This window comes from Rana temporaria, chromosome 5 (assembly GCF_905171775.1).
Source record: "Rana temporaria chromosome 5, aRanTem1.1, whole genome shotgun sequence".
Lineage (NCBI taxonomy): Eukaryota > Metazoa > Chordata > Amphibia > Anura > Ranidae > Rana > Rana temporaria.
Genome location: NC_053493.1, coordinates 72,595,605 through 72,615,814, shown reverse-complemented (window position 1 = coordinate 72,615,814; position 20,210 = coordinate 72,595,605). Strand labels below are relative to the sequence as shown.

The window sequence follows — 20,210 nt, the reverse complement described above, 5'->3', positions numbered from 1 at the left end:
TGGTCCGGGGCTGAAGTGGTTAACACACATTTAGATGCGTTAACACACGTCAAGCGTTTTTTTCTGCCAAATTGCTGCTGCTCCTGGATGCAATGGCTGGGGGGGGGGGGGGGTCCGGCTTCTAAACACTTGTGTGAATGGACACATACATTTATGTCCATATGCACTGCTCAAAAAAATGAAAGGAACACTTTGAAAACATATCAGATCTCAACGGGCAAAAATCTCATGCTGGATATGTATACTGATATGGACTGGGTAATGTGTTAGGAATGAAAGGATTTCACATCATTTGATGGAAATGAAAGTTATCCACCTACAGAGGGCTGAATTCAAAGACACCCCGAAAATCTAAGTGAAAAAATTATGCAGCAGGCTAATCCATTTTTCTGAAATGTCATTGCAACAACTCAAAATGGTCCTCAGTAGTTTGTATGGCCCCCAAGTGCTTGTATGCATGCCTGACAACATCAGGGCATGCTCTAATGAGATAAATGATGGTGTCCTGGGGAATTTCCTCCCAGATCTCGACCGGAGCATCACTGAGCTCCTGAACAGACTGAGGTGCAACCTGGCGGCACCGGATGAACCGAAACATAATGTCCCAGAGGTGAGCGTGGGGGCCATTCAATGGTATCAATTTCTTCATCCTCCAGGAACTGTCTGCATGCTCTTGCCACATGAGGCCGGGCATTGTCGTGCACCAGGAGGAACCCAGGACCCACTGCACCAGCGTAGGGTCTGACAATGGGTCCAAAGATTTCATCCCAATACCCAATGCCATTGTGTAGCCTGTAGAGGTCTGTGCGTCCCTCCATGGATATGCTCTTCCCAAACCATCACTGACCCACCACCAAACTGGTCATGCTGAACGATGTTACAGGCAGCATAAAGTTCTCTGTGGCTTCTCCAGACCCTTTCACGTCTGTCACATATGCTCAGGGTGAACCTGCTCTCATCTGTGAAAAGCATGGGGCACCAGTGGTGGACCTGCCAATTATGGTGCTCAATGGAAAATGCCAATCGAGCTCCACAGTGTCCGGCAGTGAGCACAGAGCACACTAGAGGACGTTGGGCCCTCAGGCCACCCCTCATTAAGTCTGTTTCTGATTGTTTGGTCAGAGACATTCACACCAATGGCCTGCTGGAGGTCATTTTGTAGGTCTCTGGCAGTGCTCATCCTGTTCCTCCTTGCACAAAGGATCAGATACCGGTCCTGCTGATGGGCTTAGGACCTTCTACGGCTCTGTCCAGCTCTACTAGAGTAACTGCCTGTCTCCTGGAATCTCCTCCGTGCTCTTCAGACTGTGCTGGGAGACACGGCAAACCTTCTGGCAATGACACGTATTGATGTGCCATCCTGGAGGAGTTGGACTGCCTGTGCAATCTTTATAGGGTCCAAGTATCGCCTCATGCTACCAGTAGTGACACTGACCTTAGCCAAATGCAAAACTAATGAAAAACAGTTAGAAAAGATGAGCAGGGAAAAAAATGTCAGACACCTCCGCCTGAAAAAAAATACCTGTTTTGGAGGTCGTCTCATTGTTGCCCATCTAGTGCACCTGTTGTTAATTTCAATTAACAGCAAAGCAGCTGAAACTAATTAACATCCCCCTCTGTATACACCCCTCCCCCACTGCTACTTAACTGACCAGATCAATATCCCAGGAGTTAAAATTCAAAAGTGTTCCTTTAATTTTTTTGAGCAGTGTATATTTGGGCACCGGCACAATTTTCATACTTTTGGTTCTGTATGCCACCAGAATAAAATTAAGACGAAACAATCCAAAAGAACTTTCACTTTTGTAGACCAATCAATTCATATCTTGAAATTACACCTAGATTGTTTTTATTCTGCTACACAAATTTGCTCACTGTGTACATAGGCGGCAGGGACAGGACAGACTCCGCGGCCGGGGGGGGGGGGGGGGGTTGTAGAGACCCGAAGACAGAGCCAAACAGAGAAAGGTATGTGGGGGAGGAGAGGGGAGGACGGATGGCTGCACACCTTAACTGTATGTTCCGGCCATTGAAACTGTCTCTGCTCGCACTCATAGCCACGCCTCCTCCTAACCCCGCACTGTGATAGACGGAACACATCCCAGCATTGGACCCGCATTCTGTCTATCACAGCGCTGGGTTATGAGGAGGTGGGGCTGTGAGTGCGAGAAGAGCGGAGACAGTTTCAATGTGTGTTTTACTGCTCTGCGATCCCGCGGCGTGCTGCAGATCACGTGTGTGTCGATCCGAAGTCATTGATCCGTTTGGATTATGAAAATAGTAATCGATTCATTTCATAAACGATTAGTTGTCGATTAATCACATGGGGGACGGTTCGGGACTTTAGATGAGGCATATGACGCACGTCATATAATAGTAAACCGATTAGTTGTTTCGGCCCCAATTGGACAATTACTTTTGGTCCCTTGAAAAAGGGGGGATGGCTAATCTTAAGAGCTCCCTCAAATAAACCTGAGAGACTGCACTTTCCGCCCATATCCATTATAGAACTATTGCTGGAATATGTTTCAGTAAATACCTTAAAAAAAAAAAAAAAACTATGCCCAGTTTTGCGGTGTCCAAATATATATTGACCTAACTGTAAAGGAGGCCAACATAGAGGGGCATTCAGAAGCAGGAAAAAATATAAAAAAAAAAACAGATGGTCGCTGTAAACTTTGAATGACAATTGCGTGGTCATGCTACACTGTACATACAATTTTTTCCCCCACAAATAGAGCTTTCTTTTGGTGGTATTTGATCACTTCTGGGTTTTTTATTTGTAAAAAAAAATGAAAAAAAGACATAAAAAAAATACAAAATAGTTTTATATTTTGTTATAACATTTTGCAAACAGATAATTTTTCTCCTTCATTGATGTAAGTCGATTAGGCTGCACTAATGGGCACATTTATGACAAACTTGACTTTGCAAGGGTGTACAAAGAGATTATCACTTGTATAAATACCTATCTTGCTTTACTATGCTTTAAAAAGCACATAAATCCAGCAACAAACATTCAAGGGGGTTGATTAAGGCCCCTTTAACACTTGTGCAACTTGTCCTGGAACTTGGGACCATTCATATCTGCACTACTTTGGTCCGACTTTGATGCAAATTGAGGTCCATAGACCTCAAGGTTACACAGGTATTGCTTTGAGTCATGTCAAAGTTGCGCAGCAAAATCTGGTGCAGCTCTGCATAGAACACCAAATAGCTTCCAGCTTTTCTGTCAAAGCCCAATTGAACAAGCTTAGACGCTGATTGGCTACCAAGTATGTCCCTCAGTGGGTGATGATAAAGAAATACCCGTTGATTTTGACAGAAATGCAGCACCTTTAGGACTTTCTGTGAGCGGACTTGAAAGCACAAGCAAGGTTATTTTCCTTCTGTAAACTACCAATTCCCCACCCTCATGTATAGGAGATGGAGAGGAAGACAGGTTTTATGACAAGCCTGGGAGACAACCATGGCTACCTCCATAGATACAGTGAAGTGAGCATAGCCACTCAGGGCCAGGAATTGTGTTATTAGGTGGATTATCAGGTGAAAACAGGAAAAAAAAGGCTGAAAAAGAAAACAAATGCAGCCACCACATCGAAGGACTTGTAAGCTAAAATATGCTACATTTTTGTTCCTGGGTTTAGATACACCTTAAAGTGGAGGTTCACCCTTTAAAAAAAATTCTGACATCACACGGAGTCGAGCCATCCTACCGACAGAATGCCGGTGTTTTTTTTTTTTTTTCTCAGCACATACCTCGTTATCAGGATTTTCACCTCACGGCAATCCCGCGGGAGTGGGCGTTCCCAAGCTCTGCCTGTGATTGGCAGGCTTCCGAACGGCGCATACTGCGCGCCACAGGTTGCCGACAGAACCCGAACGTCGGTGCGCAGGCGCCGTATAGAGCCGCACCGACGTTCGGTTTTTTCGGCAACCTGTGACGCGTTGAGAACGCCCACTCCCGCGGGATTGCCGTGAGGTGAAAATCCTGCTTGAGAACGCCCACTCCCGCGGGATTGCCGTGAGGTGAAAATCCTGATAACGAGGTATGTGCTGAGAAAAAAAAAAAAAACACCGGCATTCTGTCGGTAGGATGGCTCGACTCCGTGTGATGTCAGAATTTTTTTTGAGGGTGAACCTCCACTTTAAGTTGTTCAATTGTTTACTGTGAACACAACATTATACCTGAGCAAATTTTCCACTGTCATGTAACAATAGACAGGTGAACACCACCAACACATCAATCAGCAAAAACTGAGCATTTATAATAATAATAATAATAATAATAATAATAATAATAAGTGATTCCAGCAGCTTGTGAAGGTATAAAAAAATAAGATGGATGAGTAAAAGTATTTGCAATCTTTTGTATTGTAATAATCTGTCTGCCGAAATCGATTAAGAAAAGTGAGGAGAAAGGTGGAGAAGCATTTAAATGACTACAAAATGATAAAAATAAATAAGATTGTTCTAAAGAATTAAAACTTAAATACCATTCAGCTTTCGTTGTAGAGCCTCTTCTTGTAAACTTATGATATACATCTGCTCATCAAGATCCTCGAGGATCTATAAAGACAAAAATAAAAACAAAAAATTGATATCACAACACAACCCAAGACCCTTAAAGTGTTACTAAACGCAGGACCCTGCAATCACTATATCTGCTCTCCCACAGGAAATACAATTATTTTTGTAAATATATAGACTGCTAAATACCCTTTCTCGTCAACAGTATATAGCAGTCTTGTGACCTCTATCAGTGTCTGGTTAAAGTTTGTGGGAGGAAATTTAATTATCCTCTGACTGTCCTATGAGGCTGCATGACCCTCTGTCTGGGCAGTCCTGATTGGCAATGTGCTGATTACATGCACCCTCCCAAGATTTTTTTTTATAAATACACACCAAACTGAGCATTTGCAGCATTCCCCCAAGTTTATGTGCTATCAGGAGATAGATTGGGGGCATTGGAAGAAGGGGGGGATCAGAGAAGTCAAGATCAAATAGCTTTTTTACACAATCCCACAGCGATAACCCCTTAGATCCCACAGCGAGTATAACAAGCATGCTTTACTGCATATACAGTCTGATTTAACGGTTGTGGGTTTAGTTACACTTTAATTTAAATGGAAGGCCCATTAAAATATCCAGGACTTTATATTATTGTATGTATCAGTGTATAAACACATATACAGCATACAGCAACACAGCATCCTGTCCTTATAGGCTACAAGCCCCATTATTTATAGCACAGCTGATCTGCTGACAATTATTTTTTTTTTAACCAAAGGTGATTGTAGCTTGTTATAGGTTAGCAAGAGGCAGACGCAGAAAAACGGACCCACATAATGGGGTGTAATTTATGAATATAGATAATAAAATCTTTTTAAAAACACCCTTGCAACTTACAGTCCATTCACACATAAAAGGACTGCTGCGAGACAGCAAACCCCTGCAAGTTTACTGTCTGGTAGCTGTCCATTCTGGCTGCAGTAAGCCAGCAGTGGGGGGGGGGGGGGGGGGGGGGGGGGTGGTGCATCACACAGCTCCCTCTTTCTTTTTTTCAAACTGAATTTATTTGAAGTACACAAAAGTGACACTTTATGTCACTGTACAGCAGCGTGGTGTGTTGCGCTGCTGTATAGTGACATGTGATCCTGTCCGGTGGGCTGCAATAAAGTGCATGTCTGCATTTTAGTGCACATCGTTGCAGCGCAGCTATGAGCTGGGTTTCAGTGTTAATAGTAAACAATTGTTTTCTGTGTGTCCTCGTGGTGACTGGCATAAAAACGCTGGTCACCGCACTGGTGTGAATTGGCCCTTAAACCATCCAACACAATCAAATACTAGAGTTGAAATAAAGGCTTGTTTAGCAAACAGTCCCTGTAGCATGGATCCAAGCAATTCAATGTATCTTAAAACAAAAATAGAAAACACTTAATACTGAATGTGGAAAAAGGGTTTCCTCCTCGGTCACAAACAGCAGCAGGTCAAAAAATTTGCCTGGAGATTTGGAGAGGGGGAAAAAAAAATTGAGGCAATTTCTTTGCCCTGTTAAGTAAGAAGTGGGAATGAGGAATAATAAAAAGAAAGTTGCAGACAAAGGTCACAGGTTCATGGGACTAAGGACTTGGGACAGAGGCATAGAGAACAGAAGGGGGAATACGGAGAGCACACAAGGAATGTCAGAGGAATTCCGAGTCTATCCAATAGAACAAGGAGAGCCTCAGAGTGAGGAGTGAATGGCTAAAAACGGTGTGCTCCTACTTGACTTAGAGTGTTGAAATAGGACAAGCAGATTTTTTTTAAGGGCAGTTGAGGAAAAAAAAAATCTTCCATTTGTCATTTAATTGAGGCTGTCACTCTCGATGTTTTAAGCCTGTGTGTCAGTAATTAATGAGAGAAGAATTACAGAAAGCATCCAATTACAATCACAACTACAACACGACAATCACGTTCCACCTAAACTGTTGCATAGGGAGAAATATATGAATGCAGCAGCTTATGAAAATTCTCACCTATCACAACAACTACTGTTTTCCTCCTTCACACTGGCAATGGCATGAATGCTTTTATAGGACATTTCTAAAGGCATATATTAAATGCATGGAATGATTTTGAAATAGTAGAATTCACACAGGGAGGTCGATTTACTAAAGGCAAATATACTGTGCACTGCAAGTGAACCTTTAAGTGCATTTGCTCTAAATCTGAGGGGTAGCTTTGAAATGAGGGGAAGCTCTGCTGATTTCTATCATCCAATCATAGGAACAAAAATGCTGGGCTCTACCCACAGAACCAGATCGCATGCAGTGTTTAGGCGTTTTTCCAAATACCGCCTGCGATCCGGAAAATGTAAATTCACTACTGCTTTATGCAGTATTTTCTGCAAATGGTTAAAGTGATTTTTGTTAAATACTGTCACCAGTCAGTGTCCCTGATAACTGCCACACTAGTTATATGATGCTGCTCTACTGCACTGGTGACAGAATGTAAAAAAAATATATATACAAATTAGGGTTGTCCCGATACCGAGCATTTGCGCAAGTACTTGTACTCACCCAATGCTCCAATGCTTGATCCGATACTTGGGCAGTCAGGCATGATTGGTGCAGCGTGGTGGGAGTTACAAGCACAGATCCCCTGTATAGATTTCAATAAAGCAGCCAACAGCCGCTTCTCCTCCTCTCCCCCGCGGCTTTAAGCTGCTATATTGAAATCTATACAGGGGGAATCTGTGCTTGTAACGCCCCACACCGTCGCACCAATCATGCACAACTGTTCCTTTATCCTCCTCTAGTTTCCCTCTGTGTCCTCCTCCTGTCCCCGGATCTGTGCTCTTCCACCCCCTTGTCCCAGATGAGTCAGGATGGAGAATGAAGGAAGAAGCTGGTAAATATGTAATTTACCAACTCCTTTCTTTATCGAATGGTCAGTGACTCTGTCCATTCATAACTGAGCATTGTAAACTGTGTTCAGTTTATGAATGGACAGGAGCCGCTGATTCCTGTCCATTCATCTCCAGTGCAGCTGAAGCTACAGAGAAAGGGACTGGTGAATCTGTGTCCTCAGTCTCTTTCCCTGTCTCAATGTCAGCATTGTAAAAAAAAAGTACTTGAAAAAAAAAGGACCAGTACTTGTACTCGGTCTTAAAAAGTGGTATCAGGACCACCCTATTTGTAACAATTCACAAGCTGAGAATCTGCAATGGGGGGGCTGATCTGTGACAGACATTTGTGAACACAGTTAAGAACTACTACAAAGGCACTAGGATTTACATGACTGATATCTCTGAGCCAGCAGGTCAGTGCAGGAAGTATATGCCAACCCTAGATGATGCCTAAACAAAACGGTCACTGTCAGAGGACTACCATGATATCTGTGAGAGGTAATATATACTTTTTGTATTACTTGGCATGCACTTTGCATAAAAAATGCACTTAAATTCTACTAGCTTGTAATACCCCTTCATTATTAGGCATTTTTTCACTTTTTAGCGCTGTGATGGTTCGACTGACAATTATTCAGTTATGCAACCATGTACCCAAAGGGATTTTATATCATTTTTGAGACACATAGAGCTTTTCTTTTGATGTTATTTAATAACCACTGAGTGTTTACGTTTTTTACTACATAAGAAAAAAAGACCACATTTTGGTCCCTTATTTACTTATATTTTCTTATAAATCACAAACATATCAAATAAAAATGTCAGTACTAACAAGCCCCAAAATTACCTATTTTATATATAGACTTTTTTGTCTTCATTTTTTTTTTCTAAAATAAAAAAACATTATGGTATTGAGGGGAATAAACATGGAGCTTGGTAATGGTGCACTAGATAAAGTACATCATTAATCTGCAGGTCATACATGAGAAGAAACAAATGAAGGGATTAATGTAAAGTTCCCATACAATGGTAGGATGGAGATGGGGGGGGGGGGGGGTTTGAAGTGCATGCACTGCATAGACAGGATGAAGATGATATGTACTGGAGAGGAGAGGTGAAAGGGTAAAAAGAAAAAAAAAATATCAAATAATAACATTTATTAACCCCCTTTCCCTTCCAAGCTTAAATCTGCTGCTGATTCCCTTAAGAGCCATTCATTCATGAAATTCACCTTCTTCCTCTTAATCCATTGTAAGAGGAAGTAGTATTATTTGAATCTGTAAACATTGTGATTGTCCATCACAAGGCACAGGGTCACTCTGATTGGCCCTGTGCAGTCTGTCTATGATCTGCGCTGTCCAATGACAGCATGAGCACAGGCATTATGCCAGGGGCATGCCTAGTTGGCAAACAAGGTTTCAGTTTAAAAACAGCGCTCCAAAACACCACTTTCAATTTACTGCCATTTTAAAACATATGACAATGGGTAGGTGGTTTACTGCAAAAAAAAAAAAACTTACCGTTGGCCTGACCAAAAGTTGACCCATTACTGTAAACATTCTGGAAAATCCAACAGGCGTACACACTAGAAAGGAAGAGAACACAATCAGTTCAGCTGATCAGCACAGTTTACTGTAGTAGGATGTAGTAGGATGTAGCATGGTATATCAGATAAAAGTTATGCATGGTTTTTAGGTACATTTATAAAATTATCACAATCTAAATGATTACTACAAAGTAACCAACTACATTGTCAAAGGAGGGTGAAAAAAATAAAATAAAAAATAAAGGTGTGTGTGTGTGCGCAATTTATTTATATATATATATATATATATATATATATATATATATATATATATATATATATATATATATATATACATACACACACACACACATATACACACACACACTATATATATATATATATATATATATATATATATATATATATATATACAGGGAGTGCAGAATTATTAGGCAAATTATTATTTTGACCACATCATCCTCTTTATGCATGTTGTCTTACTCCAAGCTGTATAGGCTCGAAAGCCTACTACCAATTAAGCATATTAGGTGATGTGCATCTCTGTAATGAGAAGGGGTGTGGTCTAATGACATCAACACCCTATATCAGGTGTCCATAATTATTAGTCAACTTCCTTTCCTTTGGCAAAATGGGTCAAAAGAAGGACTTGACAGGCTCAGAAAAGTCAAAAATAGTGAGATATCTTGCAGAGGGATGCAGCACTCTTAAAATTGCAAAGCTTCTGAAGCGTGATCATCGAACAATCAAGCGTTTCATTCAAAATAGTCAACAGGGTCGCAAGAAGCGTGTGGAAAAACCAAGGTGCAAAATAACTGCCCATGAACTGAGAAAAGTCAAGCGTGCAGCTGCCAAGATGCCACTTGCCACCAGTTTGGCCATATTTCAGAGCTGCAACATCACTGGAGTGCCCAAAAGCACAAGGTGTGCAATACTCAGAGACATGGCCAAGGTAAGAAAGGCTGAAAGACGACCACCACTGAACAAGACACACAAGCTGAAACGTCAAGACTGGGCCAAGAAATATCTCAAGACTGATTTTTCTAAGGTTTTATGGACTGATGAAATGAGAGTGAGTCTTGATGGGCCAGATGGATGGGCCCGTGGCTGGATTGGTAAAGGGCAGAGAGCTCCAGTCCGACTCAGACGCCAGCAAGGTGGAGGTGGAGTACTGGTTTGGGCTGGTATCATCAAAGATGAGCTTGTGGGGCCTTTTCGGGTTGAGGATGGAGTCAAGCTCAACTCCCAGTCCTACTGCCAGTTTCTGGAAGACACCTTCTTCAAGCAGTGGTACAGGAAGAAGTCTGCATCCTTCAAGAAAAACATGATTTTCATGCAGGACAATGCTCCATCACACGCGTCCAAGTACTCCACAGCGTGGCTGGCAAGAAAGGGTATAAAAGAAGAAAAACTAATGACATGGCCTCCTTGTTCACCTGATCTGAACCCCATTGAGAACCTGTGGTCCATCATCAAATGTGAGATTTACAAGGAGGGAAAACAGTACACCTCTCTGAACAGTGTCTGGGAGGCTGTGGTTGCTGCTGCACGCAATGTTGATGGTGAACAGATCAAAACGCTGACAGAATCCATGGATGGCAGGCTTTTGAGTGTCCTTGCAAAGAAAGGTGGCTATATTGGTCACTGATTTGTTTTTGTTTTGTTTTTGAATGTCAGAAATGTATATTTGTGAATGTTGAGATGTTATATTGGTTTCACTGGTAAAAATAAATAATTGAAATGGGTATATATTTTTTTTTGTTAAGTTGCCTAATAATTATGCACAGTAATAGTCACCTGTACACACAGATATCCCCCTAAAATAGCTAACACTAAAAACAAACTAAAAACTACTTCCAAAAATATTCAGCTTTGATATTAATGAGTTTGCTGTGTGAATGGGAGCACAAACATCCTGGGTTTTCTCAAAAGTGGAAATACACTATATATATTATATGATAAAGTCAAAAGGTGTATACAAGTATAAAGTGCTATGCAATACAGTGAATAATGAATCTGATGCAAAGTTTTTTAAACATTAATTCATAAAAATTGTATATCAGTGTTAATAAACACAAGTCCCAAAAAAATCCTAAAAGGAAATTAAATCAGAAAGAGTCCTTTAAAAGGAGTGAAGAAAGCAGTTGCCTCCAGCGTTGTGCGATATATATATGTCCCAGTCGGAGCTGGCTATTTCTTTGGCCGGTTCCTTCTCGGAGTTCTTACACACCAGCTGGACTTTGTACTGCTGGTTGTCGCCTTTACACAACATGGTGGTAAGCCCCCTTTCTTTTGGGTTCATACACTGGGTGTCAGACACTTTATTCACCTACACCTTCCCTTTGTCATTCTTTTCATTCTTCACTGTGGCATTTCTCCATTCACCTTTCTACTATGTTTTATGTAAAGACTGCCTACATAAATAACAAAAAAGTAAAATCACAAATGTGTAAAATCACAATGATCCAACAGTCCAATATGAAGCCACGTGGCTTCACCAGAGTTCTCTGATGAAGCCACTTGGCGTAACATCTAAGGGCTGGATATACCTGAAAGGACGGAAGTGACGTGGAACGCAAACGTAATTATCTTTTTGCATACGATCCTTTGCTTTCATGTAAGAGCATTATATTTTGAATAAAATCCTCACCTTTTTTATCTTTATTACGCTATGGGAGGCCATTTCTTTATGTTTGTATCCTCATACTGAGACACTTACCCACGGAACCCTAACACCTACATTATCTCCGGGACCATTTTTGGCATACTGAGTGGGGCTGCTGGAAGTACAACACGACCAGGACCGGACACCAGAGAAAGCCAGGAGATAAACCAAAGGCATATTTTGCCAGGAAGGAGGTAAGCGCTCTGAGAGCATTGAAACCTGCAAGAACCCTCTAATAGAAGATCCATAGAAAATTGTGTGTTTACCAACACGAAGATACAGTTTCATCATTCTATGAATTATTTCCACATGCACTAATAATATTATTTTGCACTTTTTAGATTATTGGACTGTTGGTTCTTTGTGATTTTACACATTTGTGATTTTACTTTTTTGTTATTTATGTAGGCAGTTGCGCACCTTTCTACTATACCTCCCAGCTTGAGGCTTCTTCTCTCATGCTCTCATTTCTTACTTTACTCACCCTTTTTGGTAGACCTAGCTGGTCTATCTACACACATACACTTTCAGTAATTTTTGGTCTCTTTCATACACCCTTCATTGTTTGATTTTTAGATATTCCGTTGGATGTTTTATACACCAGTACCCATGGTTACACAGGGCCCACACCTTCAGTGTCACCTACCATTTTACATGGTCTTGGGCTGCGTCACATGTATAATGTAGCCTCAGCTCCCGTGGCAGATGATGTCCTTGGCTCACCCAGGACCTACCACTACGTCCGTTATCCTCGTAAGTATTGGGTGGACATTCATTCATCTTTTTGTCCCCCTTTCCTTATAATTTGTTCCAGTCAGACTGAGGCTCATTATACATATATTTACAATATACAAACTTTATATATATATATTTCGATACATCTGCCGCATTGGCTCCTGATGAGTGGACAATCCATGAAACGCGTTGAGCCTTGTTGATGCCACAGCTTGTTCATACCTCTAAATTTGAAGTACCTAGCCATTAATCAATGTTGTAAATTTTTCAAACATTTTGATTGTTTATGTGAACTCTGTTGCCAGTATGGGTATTTACCCTTCGTACCTTCATGCCACAATACCTTAATATATAAATTGACCATTACTAATATATATTTTATACTTGCATTGTGTATGTATTTATCTGTACTGTATTGCATGAAATAGTTCTATGTAACAAATACATTTTACAGACACACAGTGCAATCTTGCCTCCTTTTTACATGCTTCATCTAAAGTCCCAAAGGCCCCCTTTGTTTTCTCGAAGAAAGCAGTTGCAAACAGCCAGTACACAATAGAAAAACCACAGTCCATATAAATGTAAAAATGTCATCCAAAATTTGAGTGTGAGGATATCTCGCAAAAAAAAAACACCCAAATAGAGATCATTCCACCACTTGAAAAGTGGGGAGCTTATCAAATGATTTTGACCCCTATTAAGGTGGTCAAAATGGGACTTCATGAGTGTGATAGAAACATTGATGGATGTCATCAATGACATCAGCATTACTAGTATGGTTAACGGGAGGTGTGTTAGGCACCCCTGTCTGTGATCAGGGATGTACGTCCTCAGTCAGAGATCCAAACACAGCCAGGTTGCCTATCATATGAGTAAAACCAAGAAACCAATCATAGCGTAATCCAGTTTAAACCGTTTAATGAGATCTAAAATAATGGACTTGCATAATAAAAACTGTATTCGAGCATATACAGTACAATGTGGTTAAATCAAACAAATCCTCTCACAAGTACTATTTTGGGTGACATTCCTACATTTGTATGGACTGTGGTCTATTGCATACTGGCTGTCTGCTTTCTCCACTCATTTAAAAAAAGGAGCGTTTATGATTTTATTTATTTTCTGGATTTTTTTGGGGACATCATATACACTATATATGAAATTTGTATGAATTAATGCTCAAAAATCTTTGTAGCAGATGATTTTTTCACTGTATTGCATAGCACTTTATTATATTTGTATGCACCTTGGACTTTATCATATAATTTATTGCGCTTTTTTCTATAATATTAATTTATGCATGCTGACTATGAGTTATATTTACCATAATTAACTGTCTGTACTGTGCTGACAGATTTTCATTATCAATTGTATACTAGATGTGCGCACTGTCTGCCCCAACAAAGTGTTAATGATCTCAAGGCTTGGGTGGTATATTGTATGTTATGCACTTTAAAAAAATCTGTTACCTAATGCAAGGTATTATAAACAAATCAAGCTGCCTATGGAGTCCTATGTATAAACCCGGTCCAAAGAAGCAACTACAAAAGATAAGAAATTGTTTTTTTTTTGCATTTGTTTTTAGGCATTCTGTGTGAATGAGGGTTTCCTAGATTTGCATTACCTGCAAACTCTCCCTACCATTCCTCTGCTTGCTCTTTGCATGCATTAGGAAAACAATATAAAAAAAACACATTCATTCCTACAGAGAGGTCACCTATTACACATCCCAGTGATAGATGCCTCTTTATAGGCAATAATGGAAATGTTCTGTGTATGTACAGGAGAAGCAAAGAACCAACCTGGAGCAGTTTGAGCATCTCCGGAGCTCCCTGTGGACCACACATCATGGTTCTTTGCCATTTTCATCTCTCTACAAGAATACCAGATAAGTCCTGTCTGACTGAAAAGAACAGACTCTCTGTAATCTCCAATTTTGTGAAAAATCCACATTGCATGTGGTAGCCAGAGAAATCCTGATCCTTTCCTAAGCTTTTGGCTACATGAGGGAGCTCAGGAGCAGCAAGATTACTGAAATAAATTGGCACTTTTCTTTTTCCTAAAGAAATGTTTATTTTATTTACCTGTAAATTCAATTAAAACAGTACAAGGACAAAAAGGTAAAAGTACTAATCCTGTATTATAGGTTTGTACCTTCAGGTGATTGGACACTGGCAAAGCTCTTCGAGGACATTCCCCTGGGAGCCTCCACTATATCCCAAAATTCCAAATTCCTCCTATTCGTACAGTACAGGACACAGACAAAGCATCCACAGACCCTGGGAGGTTACCAATAAATGAATGAGGTGTGTGGGTAACAACTAGGCAAACAGAAGTGTGCCAATGGGCCCAACAACAAGAGTCAAAAAGACCCAACTTCAGAGTTGGACATCTACCTGCTAAAACATTGAAACGGTGTGGACAAAAGAACCAAGTGGTGGCCTTACACAGCTACAGAGGCCTGGTGCCTGAATGCCCAAGAATCACCAAGAGATTGTTGAGACCTCAACAAAGTAAAGGTTTTGACAAGGGAGAGCGAAGCCAGAGGTTTTTGAAAAAGAATGGACAAGGTTTAAACCTGATTGTAGGAAGGCCGCTGCTCACACCAGGCAAAGAAAAATTTACAGGTACAATATCCGATCTTCCTGAAAGTGGCTTTTCTTGCTTCTAGCAAAGAATAAAAAACATACTCATAGACCCCCAACAGCAATGGCATAAAAGCCAGAGACTTAGAAGTAGGATGAAATAGAGGACCCTGAGACAGGGCAGTTGGGAAGAGGCCAGGGTCTGACATATACGTCAGAGCACGTATTCTCCTAGCTCCTCCTCCCCATTGAGTGCCCCCACAGAGAACCGCATTCCATGAGGGCACTCGTACGGGTGGGCTCCTGAGTCCTGCTGCTGCATCCATTGACACAGACAGTGGCACTCGGCCCACCGCCTCCCGTGTTACTGGATTTGATTGACAGCAGCAGGAGTCAATGGCCAATGACTGGACAGTGCCGACTGGCCCTGTTCTGATCACAGGCACCCTTCCTAGAAAAGAAAAACCTCTCTGGCAATACACACCAAACTGAGCATGTGCACCCTGACTCTATAGACTGTGTTATCAGGAAAAATTATTAGGAGTCAGTAGAATGAGGGGAAGATCAGAAAAGACAGGATCAAACGGCCTTTTTACACAATACGGAAGATTAACCCCACAGTGAGTATAACAAGCATGCTTTACTGCATATACAGACTGATTTTACTGTTGTGGGTTTAGTAACACTTTAAGCTGCAAGTGATTTCTCCACAAGTGAGAAAATATCCATTGGTAAAGACACTAGAAAAAAAACTGGGAACTCATAAAAGTGGAGTAGGGTTCTGGGGGGATGAGCCTGAAAAAGCCAGTGTCCAATTATCTGAAGGTTTGAGCCTATAACTCAAGGTTTATGAATAATTTGCCTGTGTCCTGTATTGTACAATTAAGATAAAATAAATATGGCTTGGTAATTCTATGCACCATATTGCATTCATATGATAGCCAAACTGTAAGAACATTTTAGAAAATGTATATTCGGCACTGGTATCAACATTTAAAAAAAAACAAGAAAAAAAAAACACAGCAGCTACTATATGTACATGTGCAGTATTCAGCGAAACACAGTGCACAGCCTGCAAAAGATAAAACTAATGTGAATCACTGCTTCTACTGGCGAACGCCACATCCAAAGCAAAAAGCCAGGTAGTATAGATTTTCCCCTTGTGCATTTATTGCAGAATATTTTCCTCAGTCTAGGCTCTAGAACAAGCTTTCAGTTACAACTACATACTTTTACAATAATAATTTTAAAGTTTGACGGGTTTTTGACAGTTAAAATTAAAAGGGCATCCATCAGTGTAAAAATATTTTGAGTACCGATTTTTTTTCTTTAGGCATATCCTTCAACTGCATCCTTATTGGAGTACTTGGCAGGTCACAGATTTTTAACCCTTTTTCAAGTCTCATATCAACTTCCTGTTTATGTGCAATCTCTCCAGATCGAAGTTCTTGATGGCGACAAAGCATACCATGCCTGTGCAATGTCTGTTGGGGCAATGGCTAGTTGAATTTTCTTAGGGGTTCATGTGACAGATAGACAACAGAGGAGAACAACTGGGAAACAGTTGTCACCTCATAACAGAAGTGCATAACATGGGTATTGCAGGATTACTGGGCATTCTCATATTTTAAACTGCAGATTTAAAAATATGAAAACAATTGACTTGGTTTAAATAAACATGGATGAGGATATAAAAGGAGATAAAGCGGACATTACTTACGGAGTAATAAAAGACATCCCATCAATGAAATACAGGAATATAAATAGGGTAGGTAATATTCCCAGAGATCTGAAAGGTTAGAAAATAAGTTAGGTTTTGTAATGTTTTTTTGGTGACAGATCGGATCTACACATTATGAAAATATAATGTGGAAGTGAATAATGTGGTCAATTGCAGACCATAATTTCTCATTGTTTTGGTTGAAAATTGAATAGTGGCTACAGAACCAGCACATCATGGCTCTTTGCATATATCGATTTATGTGAAATTCCTTTTCTTCGAGGCAAGGTTCATATCTATCCAAGTTGTTGTTTGTTTGTTTTTTGTTTTTGTTTTTTTAAACATGCCTTGCAGCAAGTTTACCAGTTTAGAAAAAAAAAAAAAAAAAAGTTTTTACAATTACTTTAGGTACTGTTTGTCGCCATTCCACTAGCATGCACAATTTTGAAGCGTGACAGTTTAGGTATCTATTGACTAGGCATAACATCATCTTTCACATTATACAAAAAAATTGGGCTAACATTTTTTTTTTATTATTCATTTTTTGTTTAACCACTTAAGGACCGCCTCCTGCAGATATACGTTGGCAGAATGGCACGGCTGGGCACAGGCACGTACCTGTACGTCCCCTTTAAGTGCCCAGCCTTGGGTCACGGGCGAGCGCCCGCGACCCAGTCCGAAGCTCCGTAAGCCCTGGGACCCAATCGCCGCTGGTGTCCAGCGATCAGTCACAGGAGCTGAAGAACGGGGAGAGGTGTGTGTAAACACACCTTCCCCGTTCTTCACAGTAGCAATGTCACTGATCGTCTGTTCTCTGATATAGGGAAAGGCGATCAATGACATCACACGCCCAACCCCACCCTCTACAGTTAAAAACACATATGAGGTCACACACATAACCACTAGGGGGCGCTGTAGGGGTTAACTCCTAAACTGCAATTGTCATTTTCACAGTAAACCATGCATTTTTATAGCAATTTTTGCTGTGAAAATTACAATGGTCCCAAAAATGTGTCAAAATTGTCCAATGTGTCTGCCATAATGCCGCAGTCACGAAAAAAAAAAAAAAAACGCTGATCACCGCCATTAGTAGTAAAAAAAAATATTAATAAAAATGCCATAAAATTATCCCCTATTTTGGAAACGCTATACATTTTGCGCAAACCAATCGTTAAATGCTAATTGCGATTTTTTTTTTACAAAAAATATGTACAAGAATACGTATAGGCCTAAACTGAGAAAAAAATAATGTTTTTTTATATCTTTTTTGGGGGTATTTATTATAGCAAAAAGTATAAAATAGTTTTTTTTTCAAAATTGACGCTCTATTTTTGTTTATAGCGCAAAAAATAAATAAAAACCGCAGAGGTGATCAAATACCACCAAAAGAAAGCTATATTTGTGGGGGGAAAAAAGGACGCCAATTTTGTTTGGGAGCCACATCGCACGACGCGCAATTGTCGGTTAAAGCGACGCAGTGCCGAAACGCAAAAACTGGCCAGGTCCTTTACCTGCGTAATGGTCCGGGTCTTAAGTGGTTAAACGTGTATTGAGTACTTAGCCTGCTGTTGGTGAGGCTCAATACTCATTTCCTAAAAAGGATTAATCCCTTGGGACATTTCAAATTTCTTTGATCCTCCCTGGGTATATGGTGTAATTCTCAGACACTGAGTCAAGCAATGGTGGCAAAGTGAAATAAAGGAAATGCTCGGAGGGTACAAGCACCTTGAAGTATGCTGGTAATGGATGAAGTCTGTTTATGGGGAAAGATTAAATATTGATCGATCGATTTACCAAAACTTCTTGAAATAACTATAGGGCAACTGTTTTCATTTCACTCTTGTGGTACAGACATCCACCATTGGACCTCTTGGTGGGACTTGGGAAGTATCCGGAATCATGACCATTCAACGGGTGGTAATGTTTTAAAATAAAAGGTCCCACAAAAGCTCCAGAAAAAGCCACGTTTGTGGCGAAACATTTAGAGGCAACCATTCTTTTGTAATATGACCATTGGGCCATCTACTATCTTTAGCCCTAATTGTATAAGTAGTTTTATACTGTTTATGCATCAATATATTTTGTATTCTTTGTATAATTGATTCTTTGCACCATAAAACTCTGCTTACTGCCCCCTTGGGGCCTATACACTTTCTTGTCAAGTTCACTGTCAGTTTCCTCTGATTTGATGCTTTATATCAGCATTATTATGTTTATTATTATGCAGGATTTATAATTTGTGCAGTGGTTTACAAAATAAGGTCAGACAATGCAGTTAGAATACAATTCAATACAAGAGGAATGTTTACTAGTAAATGATAGGTTTACTTTATCCGTTTCTCTTATGAATACAGATTTTAAATATTACACTGTTTTGCAATTCCAGCAGATCCAAAACCTAACCAAAATTTTTATAGATCTAAGCAATTGTTATAATTTTGTGAAACCTAGTCAAACTAATAGTCAGTAGCTACAGTTTTCACCTAAGCTTCCATCAATTAATTCTAAAACAAGTTCTAAAACAAAGAGTAAATAGTAAATTAAAACCCCTCTTCATGTGTGTGAATTATCCAGCAAGAAACATCTAGAGGGACAAGTAGAGCTCAGAACCTTACCATACAAAGACTCCATGCTTGCAGAACTGTTGTCAATCAAGGCAGATGCCACCCACACAATGCCAAAGATAAGGAGTGCCAAGAGAATGAGCATGACAACAGTCTCTAGAATCCGAGCTTGAATTCCCTGTTGAACAAATGAAAAGAAAGTATAACTTTGATGGCACCAATTTGCAAATCACAAAGAATGCATTTTAGCGTTCGTTTATTGGAACAATTTGTATAGTGGAGTTCAAGTAAAATCTTTTTTTCTAATTTTGGAACGATCTAAAAATGTTGTATTAAAATTTCAGTGTGCCTGTTCACCCTCACTATCTGAAACATTGACATTCATCAAAACCGAAAGTGAGGTGAAATACAACATTTTAGATCGTCACCTGAACAGGCGTAGAGGGGATCTATTCCAACACTGACACCGGTTATGGAAAAAGCTGTCAGAGGTGCAATTTCCCCTCATTTAGGGATATTTTCATTCAACATAGAAATAAAAATAAAAATTCCTGACAGGTTCTAGCCTTTCTCCATTATTCATAGCCAGAAGTTCTGGTTTGATTTTTACTTTCCACTAATAAATTACTTTAAATGTCCTTAAAGCGGAGGTCCGCCAAATGTGACACCAGAGGGGGGGGGGGTTGTGAAAAGCGGAAGTTCCATTGTTGGGTGGAACTCCGCTTTAACGCAAGACAAAACATGCTACATTAAGGCCTTAGTACTTGGCCCATTATGGAGTTCACTGGTCCAATACAAAGAAGTGTTGGGTGGAGTCATCATTTTGTGTTTCTCCGACACACTACAAAATTTAATGTGGCTTCTTGTGTAAGGTTGAATTAGATAATGTAGTCCTATCCTTTATAAGTGTTCACCCCAACCAGGGTTTGATCAAGGTCATTTGGGTCATTTTGCTTGTTATTAAAAAGAGTAAACACACTTGATTGATAATACTGTAAATGGCTT

The 20,210-nt window shown here is 40.1% G+C and overlaps 1 protein-coding gene across 1 annotated transcript in view; it reads right to left on the bottom strand.

Annotated features, from left to right (window-relative positions):
- Positions 1-20,210, bottom strand: part of LMBR1 (limb development membrane protein 1) — a 180,233-nt gene that overhangs the window by 56,211 nt on the left and 103,812 nt on the right. Inside the window, exons 6-9 of the mRNA XM_040352705.1 lie at positions 19,257-19,383; positions 16,642-16,710; positions 8,911-8,975; positions 4,497-4,569 (exon numbers count right to left, since the gene is read on the bottom strand). Coding sequence (XP_040208639.1) covers positions 4,497-4,569; positions 8,911-8,975; positions 16,642-16,710; positions 19,257-19,383 — 334 coding nt within the window. The remainder of the gene's footprint in view (positions 1-4,496; positions 4,570-8,910; positions 8,976-16,641; positions 16,711-19,256; positions 19,384-20,210) is intronic.